General features: G+C 48.8%; 1 protein-coding gene across 1 annotated transcript in view; it reads left to right on the top strand.

The window, feature by feature from the left end:
- The window catches only part of VAX1 (ventral anterior homeobox 1), a gene marked incomplete at its 5' end in the record, with an annotated part of 4,841 nt that extends 3,234 nt beyond the window's left edge, over positions 1-1,607 (top strand). Inside the window, one exon of the mRNA XM_015572456.1 lies at positions 46-1,607. Within this exon, the coding sequence (XP_015427942.1) occupies positions 46-161 (116 nt within the window). The remainder of the gene's footprint in view (positions 1-45) is intronic.
- Between the last annotated feature and the right edge of the window lie 11,197 nt (positions 1,608-12,804).

Below are 12,804 nucleotides of genomic sequence, written 5' to 3'. Positions count from 1 at the left end.
GCTCCCTCCCCGGCCGCCTGTCCTCCGCCCCGTTGACAATGGCTGGGTCCCTGGCCGGGAATTTGCAAGAACTGTCCGCGCGGTACCTGAGCTCCTCGGCCTTCGAGCCGTACTCGCGGACCAGCAATAAAGAAGGGGCCGAGAAGAAAGCGCTGGACTGATCGGGAGCGTCCCCTGTATTTATATTTATAGTCTCTATCGTGGCGATATTTATGGACTCGCGCGAGTTAGGCGCCGGGGATCCCGGCTCCCAGGAGGCCCCTGACAGCTCTGCTTCCCAACCAGGCTCTGCTACCAATTTTATCTCATTTGGGCTGCTTTTTTTTTTTTCCTACATCCCTCTCCCCCCAAACTTCCTCTGAATCCAGGAGAATCCAAAGAATTAGGGGAAAGGCCCGAGTTAGACAACCCGATGCTCCAACCGGTGCTGGGCCCCGGAGGGGAAAGGCCGGTTCTGAGGCCGGAGCACCGCGCACCTGCTGCCGCCCTTGATGGTTAAAGTCTTGTGAATATTCGCAAGAGAAGAGCTGCACGCAGAGCCCAGGGGCTGGAAAAGCTGGCAGGTCCCCTTAGACCAAAAAGGAGTCCATTCCTCCCTCTCGCCAGAGAAGCCAGGGCTGTGGGGAGCCCCTGGTCCCCGCTTTGCGGACCTCCCCGGAGAGCCAGGCGCACGCAGCTCCGGGCTGGACAGATCCTGCTGAGGTTTCTCGCGTTAAAGAAACTCCGATCGCAGCCACCTCCTGGGCTCCCGGACCCCGGGTAACACATTTGACCCTATCAGCAATAATCAGTGATCACCCCCGCATTCAGCCAGAGGAAGTGGAACCGGTTTTAAACTGCTCATCACCACGGAGTTTGGAAGGTCTAAGGGAACTCGGCACAGAGAATGCGCCACCGGGCAGTGCCAATGAAAGTTCCGGGGGCTAACCTTGTACACAGCAACTAAAAAGGGAAAAGCAAAACGAAAAGCCCACGCAGCGAATGGAAGAAAATCCCGCATCATCTTCTAGACAGCGGCTGGGCGGTGGCCTACAGCTGCGCGCCGCTCAGGGAGAGAGAGAGCGCGGTGCGGCTCCGTGGCGCTCCTCCGCACCGCCTCCCCACGCGTGGCTGTGGGCAGCATTGCTGGGTTTGCAAACAAATCAGTGCCCGGTGCCTCTCGTGTCCTCCCCACTCCTGGATTCACAAAACTCTTCCGACACGGGGAAACGTCTTGATGGATTTCAGAGCAGAATTTTTTCGGAGGGAGAGGCGGGACGAAGCCTGGGACAGCGGCTCCGCTCGGCCCACTCTCCTCCATCCGTAGTCCACGCGTCCAGATGGGCATCCTGTGTGGTTGGAAAGGATCCCTCCCTTAACCCCCCAGGAAACCCAAGTCAGAGACCTGGACCTTACCGGTGCCGCAGCAACAGGACAGTCCCCACAGTCATGGCTACCCGCATTTTAACCAAAACCACAGACCCCAGTGTCGAGAATGTATTCCTCCACCGGAAGCCAGCCTAGAGCATTTTAAAAATAGTAATTTTATTGTAAATTATTTACGTCGGAAGCTTTGTTCCCTCTTTTTTTTTTTTAGGCAAATTATTTTTAGTGAAGAAAATAATGAGCGATTCCAATGCGGGTAGGTGTCCCGGAATCCTGGCTACTAACTTCGTTCTGAATGTTTTGGATCTTTGGATGTTTTGTATTTATGTGGTGAGAGTGAAATATATATATCTATGATGATCAACGAGGTGTATTTTTGTCTTGTATTTGAAGGAGAAAACAAAAACAGCAAAAACAAAAAAAAAGAAGGCAGACCCAGCAGCTGAGTCTCAGCGTGGGGACTGGCGGGTAGAGGGTAGCAGCTCGGGCAGTGGGAGGGCACTGGTCCCCTGCGCTCCAGGGATGAGGTTGGTGGTGGTGGGGGGGGTGTTCCGTCAGGAGAGACAGTCTCGAGGGTCCTTCTACTTGTTTGAGTATCTCCTCTCTAGACTCTGTCCCAATGGTGTCGGCCCTCCCCCCTCAACCTCCCACTTTGTGTTTCTGATGTTTAGGGAACTTGTCTGCAGACGCCCTGACTGTCCGGCCTCCTAAGGCTGCTGGTTTCAATCGTTCTCCAGCCGCATCTCCAGGCTGGCAGTATTCTGGACGGGTCTCCCTTTCCTCTAACTTGAGGATAAGCCTCTCTCCTGGCAGAGAGACTCCGAAGGAGCCGGAGAATGTAGTAGATGGTAGTTCCTGCAGAGATGGCTCCCCCCACCGCACCCAGTACTGATGCGGTGGTGACGGATGTGGACTGTGGACGTGGCAAACAGAAATCTTGGGGAGCTGGGAGGGTGCCCCAGGACACACTCTCCTAGCCTGGGGGGCACAGAGCCTGACCTCTCCTTCCTGGGCCCACACACCTAGGGCACCAGGGGGCCACAGTTCCCTTGGAAACCCGCACCCGTGCACTGCGGCCACCCAGTGTGGGCAGAGGACTCGGCGCTTAGTGTGGGCCAGGGCGCCACTGGGTTGAGGACCTTCACCATGAACTGAACCCCGTGTTTGCTGGGAGCAGCCCCCCCCCAGGCGGTTCACTTCTGTTTCTCAAAGTCGCTGCACACCCATCAGCTTTGCTACCTGTCATTTTGTCCCCTCCCCACCCTTCCCTTCTTCCTCTTCTTCTACCTCTTTCTTCTCTGCTGTCCTACAGACCCCTGGGCTCTAGGGTCTTTCTCTCCTGCAGGCTCTCCGACTCCCTCCTCCCCACCAAGTCCTCCCTCTCTCCCCTCTGTCCCTCTGTCTCTACGCTCTCTCTCTCTTTCTCTCCCTCCCTCTCTAGGGTCTTTCTCTCCTGCAGGCTCTCCGACTCCCCCCGCCCCCAAGTCCTCCCTCTCTCCTCTCTGTCCCTCTGTCTCTACGCTCTCTCTCTCCCTCCCTCTCTTCCTCCATCCCTCCCTCTCTCCCTCCCTCCCTCCCTCCCAGTCCTCTGTCTGCCAGGGTGGCCCCAAGGCCAAAGTGTCCGTGGTTCCAGCTGCGGTTTCAGGGCGGGTGGTTGGGGCTAGCGAGGGGGAGAGGGGGTGAGAAGGTGGCATAATTTTATGGAACAAAAGAAAAACAAAACCCCAGCTTCAGGGTCCCCAACAAGCTTGGTCCACTCCTCCAGGAGCTTCTGCCTGGGGAGTCACCAAGCAGATCCCTTAACAGCTACCCCCCTTCCCCATTCTGCCTGTATCTCCGTTTTGCATTCTTACCCCTAAAAGGGGAAAGAACCAGTTACTCCATCTCCTGGCTCTCACCTCCCTTCCCTCCCTGGCTTTGGGGAGAGCTGCTGAGCTCTCCACCTGCCACTCAGGGAGTGCAATTGTCTTTAAAGAGACTCTGCATAGTAAAAGAGCCACACTTTTAATTAAAAAAAACATTCCTCGACAATTCATCTAATTTTAGTGCTTGTCTTATTCCCCTCCTTCCCCAAGGGCCTTCGGCAAACTGCCTTGGTCCCTGGAGGCCTCTGGCTTCCAACTAGTGATGCGGGCCAGGGAGGAGGCAGGTGGCCTCCGTGGCAACAGCTGGCCCTGCCTGGGAGAAGGTGGAAGGGCATCTGGGGGTCAAGGAGAACAGCTGGAGGTGTGTGTGTGGGGAGGGGGGAAGGGGTGGTTGGAAGAAATCTCATGCCCAGGCCTGCACAAAGCAACATTCGAGCTAGCTCAGAGCAGAAAAGAGAAGGAAAGGAAACCTCTCACCAAACTCCTGTGAGTTCGGTGGTCAGGCGTGGGGAAGATGTGGAGAGCCGCCTGGGGAGCTGAACTGGGACGCATGCTCATATCCACACCTGCAGCGGGCCTTCCCCTGAGCTGATATGTCCTTAATGACTAGCATTCAGCAGCCCTTCGGAGTTTACAAACAGCCTTTCACGTTCACCATCTCTATCCCTCCTCACTTTCAGGGCCCAGCCTCATTTTAAAGAGACACACACAGGCTTGCAGCAATCAGACAACTTGCTAAAGGCCCCACGGGCAGAGCCCCAAGACTAAGCTCCTTGGGCCAGGCCCTCTTCTTTCAGTTTCTTTCTCCTCTCTTCTGCTTCCAGTTTCCTTCCCTCTCTCCCATCTTTCTTCTCTTCTCTGTCTTTCCTTCCATTTGTGCTCCAAGTGTCTGGCTCATGGGACCTGAACCCTCTAGCCTCTTCCCAAACACATCTGCCCACTCCCATGTCCAGCCCTCTCTCTACTCCACCAGCTGCAGAGGCGTTCCCTGGTGCCTCGTCAAGAGGTCTGCACGTCTTCCCTGTCCTGTTTTCTTTCCTGCCAGACCCCAACTCCTACCCTCTCCTACCCTCTAGAATGGCCTCTTTAAACCTCTTACCCACTTTGTCGTACACTTCCTTAACATTTTTTTAAATGGAGGCATCACATTCATACAGTAAACATCTATACGGTAAGGTACAAAAGCTTAAGTATACAGTTGATGAGTTTACACACACACACACACACACACACCTCTTGAATTGTTCCAGTGAAATTTTTCAACTTGTCACCTGAGGCCACATGATGACACAACATCTTCCTCTTGTTTGAAGAAATGATGTCATGTTGGTGTGACACAGAACACCTTTCTCGGAAGTCTTCCTAAGGCATCTTGAAGCCATTACCAATCATGTATGCCTTCCAAATCCCTGTCGTCCGGAGGTTAAGGGACTTAAGCTGATCAGAACTAGAATCTACCAGGTCGGGGTTTCTCAAGATACAACTGAAAAGCACTTGCTTCAGAACCACCTGTGGACCGTTTAAAACGCAGCATCCTAAACCTCAGCCCCACCCGATGAATCAGAAACTCTGGGGATGGGGTTCAGGAATGTGCGTTACTAGCAAGTTTCCCAAGTCATGCTTATCCATGAAAACATGTGAAATCGACTCTACTAGATGGCCAACTCCCCAAACACTGCAACCTCCAGCATCTGGCCCGGGGCCTGGCATCTGGTGGGAATACAGTGAGTGTTTGTTAAACAAATTAACCCACATTTTCTGACACAGTTTAGAGTTCCTTGGGTCACATCATAGTATTGTAATTTAACACCATTTCTACACTGAGAAATCTTTCCATTTCAGAGTCTTAGAATAGGTTTCATTTTGATGAAGCAGGAGAGGAAAAGGAATAGATTTTGATGGTTTTTCAGGTCTCGGGAAGGGCTTTTATAAACCCAAGTAGGACTCCCTTGCTGGCAAGGCTGCCCCCCTTCAAACCTGGGAGTTTGGGGAGGGCAGAGGAAGAGTTTCCCAGATTTGCTGAAGGACGCTCAGACGCACACCTTTCCAGGTTGGCACTGAATGCTTCTGTTGAAGGAACATCAGAGCTGTGGAAGGAGCAAGGCCACCAGGTCCAGAGGCACTGGCATGCAACGGACATGGGAGCTGAAGCTTACTTAGGTATTCTCTGATGGACAGTTGATGTACAACGCATCTTCCATGAGGAAGCACATTTGCTTATCCGCAGACCTTGAAAACAAAAGAGAAATGCTGTGCTTTATGTGATAATGTGGGACCTATTCTTAGACATAAGAGCTACACACACACACACCCCACAACATCTCACCAGGTCCAGGGTGCCAGCACGCTTCACTGTGAGAAAGCGATTCATCGTCGAGGTTACTTGCTATGGGGTCTAGAGTGGGAGTGACTTGGGTGCAGATCCTCGGTCCCCCACTTACTAGCTGTGCAATCTCGGACAAGTTACTCAAATGAGCGCTACCGAATTTTTATGAGTAGTTCATGAGATAAGGCACATAAAGCATCTGGTACTATCTGGTATAACCGTTCCAATGTTAGTTACTTCTAAGACTGTGTCACGGTGGTAGATGACTTGAGACTCTCCCTGGGCCTCAGTTTCCCAGTCTGTAGAGTGAAGTCCTTTCCTAAGGAAGGGCTTGGAATTGCGGTTGAGCCAGTCGCAAGGGAATTTACTCTCTCTGCCTTTAGACTGGGAACCACAGTCATCACCAAGCACATAATTTTTATCAAAAATGATTATTATTATTAATAAATTCTTACTTTAATGACTTGGCAGTCAGGCTGCAGCTGTTAGTGGTCAGACAGCCCTCGGCAACTATTGGTCTCCTTAGGGAATGGCCTCAGTTGAAGAGAGGCATCTTGCCCAAGGTCATGCCCCATTTCCCAGGGTAGCATCCAATGACTAATAGACAAGGGGATAAGCCTGATCCTTGCGCCCCACTTTGGATACCTTCAAAGGGCCATCCCATCTTCCCAACTCCGTGAAATGTTGCCCGAGGTTCTGTCAAGACTCCGCTGCAGCTTCACTTCTCCTGTCTGACACTGCTTCCCTCCCCTCTCTCCCACACTTCTGAGCACCCCCTAATAAACCCCCTACTTGCTAATTGCCCTGCTCCCAGGGAGCCCAGTAACCATAACTGTTATGGCAAAGAGCATGCTCAGTGGTAGAATTGGAGATAAAGCGCGGAGGAACCAGAGCACAGAATGACCAGGGCAGGTGGTGGGAGAAAAGGAAGGAATGCAGGCAGTACCTGGTATAGCAGCTAATGACCTTTGGACTTGACCATCAAGGTGACAGGGAGTCACTGACAGGTCCTCCCAAGGAGGTCAAGGAATCATTGAGGCTCTGCATGTTGAAAGGTATCGCTGGCAGTGTGGGGAGGCTCTCGGGGGAGGCGATGTGGGAAGGGGGGCACAGGGACGCTTCTCAGATGCAGATCTGCTCCAAGTTACTCTGCTGCTTAAACCTCGTCCGTGGTTTCCGTGACTTTGACTCTAGGATCAAATTCCATTTCCTTAGTGTGGTTTATACAGCGGTCGCCAACTGGTCACCTGCAGACCACTGGTGGTCCGTGAGGTCCGAAAGATTGGCGACAGCTGGTTTCCAAGCTTGTTCACGACCATTCCTCACCTTTTCTCACTGTGTCCGTTCCTTTGTATTCTATGGCTCAATCTTACTGGACTTTAAAAAAATTTCAGATTCTCTACATGTTTCACTATTTACTCACTCCTTTGTGACTCTCAGCCACACCCCGTTCCTCTAACTATATGTATGTACATAGGAGGGAAAAGAAGCAACTCAAGGAGGAAAGGCAAAGTGCAGAAACACTGGCCGAACCGCCTTTTTAAAAAATGTAATAAAGTGCTCTATTTCTTATTGTTCTTAAATTTAACAGCATGCAAAAAGGTTGAGTTCTCATTGTTCTTTTGAATTTGTTTTAACTGTTTGCATCGCCATTTCTAGATCTGACGCATAGTGGGCACTTTAACATTTGTTGACGGACTGGAATCACAGAGTTAGTTCATTAACACAGCAGTGTATTTGGCCTTTTAGTTTCATAAGTCATCTCGTGGAAATCTACCTGTTCGAACTTTTTAAATGAATTTATTGGAGGTGACACTGGCTAATAAAATTATATAGGTTTCAGGTGTATAATGCTATAATACCGGGTATGTTATCTTTATACTGTATTGTGTGTTCACCCCCCACGTCAAGTCTCCCATCACCACTTATCCCCCATTTACCCTCTTCTACCCTCTCCACCCCCTTTCCTCTGGTAATCACCACACTGCTGTCTGTGTCTATGAGTTGTTTTGTTTTTGCTTCATCCCTTCATCCTTTAAAATTCATTTTCTTACCTATTTTAGTGCTCTCACTTTCTCTCTCTATTTCACTCTCCATCTGCCTCCCCCTGAACCATTGGAGACTATGTTGAGACATCACAACACTTTCCCCTGTACCGTTCAGAATGTATCTCCTAAGAACATCCTCCTACACAACTATAGTACCGTTGGCACATCTAAGAAAGTTAACAATACTTTAAAAATATTATCTAATATCCACTATGTACTAAAATTTTCCCAGTTGTCCCAACAATGTCTGATAATGTTTTTTATTTGTTTTACTCTAGGTTTAAATCTGGGTTCATGTAGTACATTTGGTTATATGTCATTTTTGTTTCTTTTAATCTAGTGGCTGACTGTTTCCTCATGATGTCATTCATCCTGTTTCTCTATCCCTCACATTTTTTGTGAACTGGAAATGAGACGTGTTTGGCTAGCATCCTTCACAGGTGATGTTTTGTTGCAATTGCCTTCTCATGTGGTCTGAGGAGGAAAAGAGTTCCACATTATGATCATCATAACCTAGTAGGTAGCATGTACTATATTAGATAAAGTGGGAGAATATAAACAATGTTTTTTTTGGTTTCTTGTTTGTTTTGTTTTGTTAAGCCTCACTCGATTGCTTGCTTCCTGCACGAGCCCTGACCAGGGGAGGAGCCTGCAACCAAGGTATGTGCCCTTGACCGGAATCAAACTCGGGACCCTTTGGTCTGCAGGCCGATGCTCTATCCACTGAGCCAGACAGTCTTGGGCAACATAGTGCCTCTCACACACCTATGAGCTCCTAGTAGGTAGTATGTACTAAGTAAGATAAAGTGGAAGAATATAAACCATGTTTAACCTAGTGCTGGGCACAAGATAAATGTTCTATAAATATTTGTTGGCTGCTGAAATATATAGAAAAGATAATTGACATTGTACGACAATGAATGGTAAGAGTCAGATGAGTTGCTGAATGGAGCTGCCATGTAATTTAACACGTATTTTGAGTTTGTTGGACAGAGCGGCTCTGTATGCTCTGAGCTAGGCACTGTGGGCACTGCTAGTGCATTGGGCATCTAGATGACCCCAGTCTCTGCCTTTGTGGAGAGGATGTCCCAGTGTTTAGAAGTAGGAGAATGAATGGAGGTGGGAAGGATGAATTTGTATGTACTTGTCTATATACTTGTCTATCATTATTTCTCATCCTCACAGCAGCATTGCCAAGGAAGGACCGGTGCAATTTTTCTGTATGAGGATCAAAGGTAGACTTGCTTGCCTATTGGGGTTTGAGGACGGGGGAATGTCTCTAGAGTTCAATCCCAGACCTGTCTGACTTCAAGCCCATCCTGGACTGAGAATATTAGTCTAAACTTGAGGAATTCCGTGGATTTTCTGAAATTGTAGGCACAATTTTGTAGAGAAATGGTTATTTAGCAGATTCTTAAAGGAACCCATGACTCCGAAAGAGAACAGTTGTCTTAGATGGTCAGAGTTGGAAGGATCCTTAGACATTACAGTCCCACTGCTCTCATTTCAAAGTTGGGCAAAGGGAGCCACCGGAAGGGGGACAGATTTGGCAGAGCCAGCACTGGAGCCAGGCCCCTGGGCTCTCAGGCCTGGAAGTCTCATTGTTTGGCATCTCATGTGAGGGCTCCAGGGCTCTGAGCGGCTTGAAGGAGCTGTCACGCACTGGGCGAGATCTCTTTTGACACTGTCTTGTGAGGCAGGGAGTCCTTTAGGCACCTCTGGAGGGAGGCGTGTGAGCTCTTCAAGGACCAGGTTCTAATCTGGTACTAAGTGGTACATTGGCACTTTAGAGGTTACCATCAGTAAGTGTTAGCGAGCTCTGGGGTGTAGAAGAGCCCGCTTCTTGCCTAGTGCCTTGTCTTCTCCGCGGGCAGAGGAAACCCTGCCTGGGCGGCAGCAGATCAGGCCTCCTTTGAGGAGACTATAGTAGAGAGGAAGGCAGGACAAGCTGCTTTCTGCACCAGCAGAAACTTGGTCTGCATGCAGGAGCCGCTGTAACATCATAAAGTGCAATTGATGCCCAGCCAGGGTGGCTCAGTGGTTGAGCACTGATCTATGAACCAAGAGACCACCAGTTCAATTCCCAGTCAGTGCAGGTTGAAGGCTTGATCCCCAGTAGGGGGCATGTAGGAGGCAGCCAATGGATGTTTCTGTCTCCCTTCCCCACTCTCTAAAGTCAATAAGTTTTTTTACAAAGAAGGGCAATCGGTATTCATATCCCCTCCGTGCTCTGTCTTCTGTGAGGCTTGGCAGGCAGCCCCACCTTCTCTGGGCCTAAAATCATGGCCCCCTTTTCATTTTCTCATCACAAGTTTAAGGCTCTTTTTATTCTACTCATCACTTAACTCAGTGCCTGGCACTTAGTTTTGAATTACTATTTATTTATTCATTTATTTAATATATTTTTATTGATTTCAGAGAGGAAGGGAGAGGGAGAGAGAGATAGAAACATGAATGATGAGAGAGAATCATTCATCAGCTGCTTCCTGCATACCCCACCCTTGGTATCGAGCTCACAACCTGGGCATGTGGCCTGACCAGGAATCAAACCCGAGACCCTTCAGTCTGCAGGCTGACATTCTATCCACTGAGCCAAACCAGCTAGGGCTGAATTAGTATTTATTGACTAAATAAATGAATGAGATTCTACTTAGGCTTGAATCTTGATTCTACCACGTATAAACTGTGTTATTCTAACAAGTAAGTTAACCTCTCTGAGCAATAATGCCTATAGTTACCTGGTAAAGTGGAAAACAGAAGTGAATCTCATGGTGGTCGAGACAACCCCTCCTGAGACATGGGGGAGGTAGCAGGAACCGATGGGGTACAGGACCCTCTTGGGGAACTTAGAGGCAGCCTGGCAGCGTTCCTCTGGCCCGCTACAGAGTCCGGTCAGAGTCCCTGAGACCCAATCCTGATTCAAAGCCCTTTCCTTGCTTTTGTGAACATCTGGCTCCTTCCTCATTCTTGACCCATCTCAGGAACACTGGGACATTTTTTTTTGCTCCTTGGACAGGACGGCCCTTCAGCTGCTCTCTCTCTCGGGAAAACCCATTCAAGATGAGTGGTATTTGGAGGAGATTCCACCCAAAGAGTTAGGCATGGCCCTAACAGGTTTGGCTCAGTGGATAGAGCGTCGGCCTGTGGACTGAAGGGTCCCAAGTTTGATTCCGGTCAAGGGCATGTACCTTGGTTGCAGACACATCCCCAGTAGGAGATATGCAGGAGGCAGCTGATTGATGTTTCTCTCTCATCGATGTTTCTAACTCTCTATCCCTCTCCCTTCCTCTCTGTAAAAAATCAATTATATATATATATATATTTTTTTAAAGAGTTAGGCATGGAAGTTAGGGTTTCTTAAAGAATGGTCCCTTGCAGTCCAGACAAGTTTCTGTTACTTAGCCTTGTCCAGAAAAATGATTATCATTTTTACATAAAGCCTCTGTCACTTTAGACCTAATGAGGATAAATCTACCAGGAATGAATGCCTGTCTGGTAGATTTTAATTAGACCAATTGCCTAGAAATCATGATACATAGGAATTCTCTCTCTTCCTCCTTCCCTCTCTCTCTTGTTAATTCTCACCTGAAGATATTTTCTTCTCCATTGATTTTCAGAGAGGGTGGAAGGGAGGGAGAGAGACACAGAGAGAGAAATGTCGATGTGAGAGACACACATTGATTGGTTGCCTGCTGTGCATTCCCAGACTGGGGCCAGGATCAAGCCTACAACCTAGGTATGTGTCTTTGACCAGAATCGAACCCAAGGCCCCCCCACCCCCCGCAGCCTGCAGGCCAACTCTCTATCCACTGAGCCAAACAAGTGAGGGGAGGAATTGCCATCTCTTTATTTGAATGAAAACAAAGCATTCTAGGGAAGATTAAAAATATATTTTAATTTTTAGAGGGAAAGAATTCTTTAAAGAGAATTGTCAATAATCAAAACTGGTTGATAAGTCGCCTATGTAATATGTAATTATACTTCTTCATTTTCAAAGACCTGAAATTAGAGTTCTTTGTCTAATTACTCATAATGACTCATCCTTGCTAATATGCTGAGGATGAAGGGAGCCAGGAAGAGAAATTTCCAGTTGAACTTTTCCTTAATTTGGATCAAGAGGCTGTGGAAATAGCCCGAGGCTGGGAGCCCAGGAGAGCTGGGTTCCAGTCCTCCCTCCATCTCTCATTAACTGGGACTTTAGCTAAATCACTACGCCTATGGGAGTCTTTGTTTCCTCAGCTATAACACAGAATGATAATCCCTCCCTCAGAGTGTTGCTAGGAAGCCTTCATGAGATTTTGGGTGTGACAATGCTTTGTAAATGTTACAATGCTGTAAGGTCCTAATACATTTAATATTGTGCCTTCTTTCCTTACCAGAGCAGGCCAGGCCCTCTGTTGGTGGTGGGAGGAAAAGGCTTAATGTACAGTATCAGCCTTTGTGTAGTGTGAAAACACAGATGTTAATGGAGGGCTAAGGTGCTTTGTTGAATGTGTCTGGTGGCCCTGCTTCTGATGAGCAGAAATTTATTATTAAGAAAATTGCTGGGGCCCTAGCCGGTTTGGCTCAGTGGATAGAGCGTCGGCCTGCAGACCTAAGGATCCAGGGATCAATTCCGGTTAAGGGCATGTACCTCAGTTGCAGGCTCCTCCCCAGCCTGGGCCCTGGTCAGGGCTCATGCAGGAGGCAACCAATCGATGTGTTTCTTTCACAACAATATTTCTCTTTGCCTTCCCTCTCGTCCACGCTCTCTAAAACTCAATGGGAAAATATCCGCGGGTGAGAATTACAAAAAAAAAAAAAATCTGGGAAGAAAATTGCTCTGGCTTGGTTTGTGTCTTCCCAACTGCAGAGGGTCACCACGAATGCCTCAGGTGCTGTTGCATTGATTTTTGCTGGATTCACATTTAAAGAGAAACCTCTCTTTCGGACCAAGAGGTCATGGGGGATTGTGACAAGGACATTGAGAATGTTCAGGGTTCAATTCTAAGTCTCAGTGTGGGGCCTTAGGAGAAGATTTGGGGTTTGAGTGCAAACAGCATAGCAGACTTGGAAAGTACCCTACGGATGATCTAATGCAGCGCTCCTCAAAGCGTGGCTGAGTTGTAGCTTCCGCATCACCGGCAGCTTGCTAGAGATGCAAGTCCTTGGGTTTCATCCCGAGCTGCTGACTGGGAAACCCTGCGGCTGAAGTTCAGTG

The sequence above is a fragment of the Myotis davidii genome, unplaced genomic scaffold, assembly GCF_000327345.1.
Source record: "Myotis davidii unplaced genomic scaffold, ASM32734v1 scaffold72, whole genome shotgun sequence".
NCBI lineage: Eukaryota > Metazoa > Chordata > Mammalia > Chiroptera > Vespertilionidae > Myotis > Myotis davidii.
This window is presented reverse-complemented; position numbering and strand designations above follow the sequence as displayed.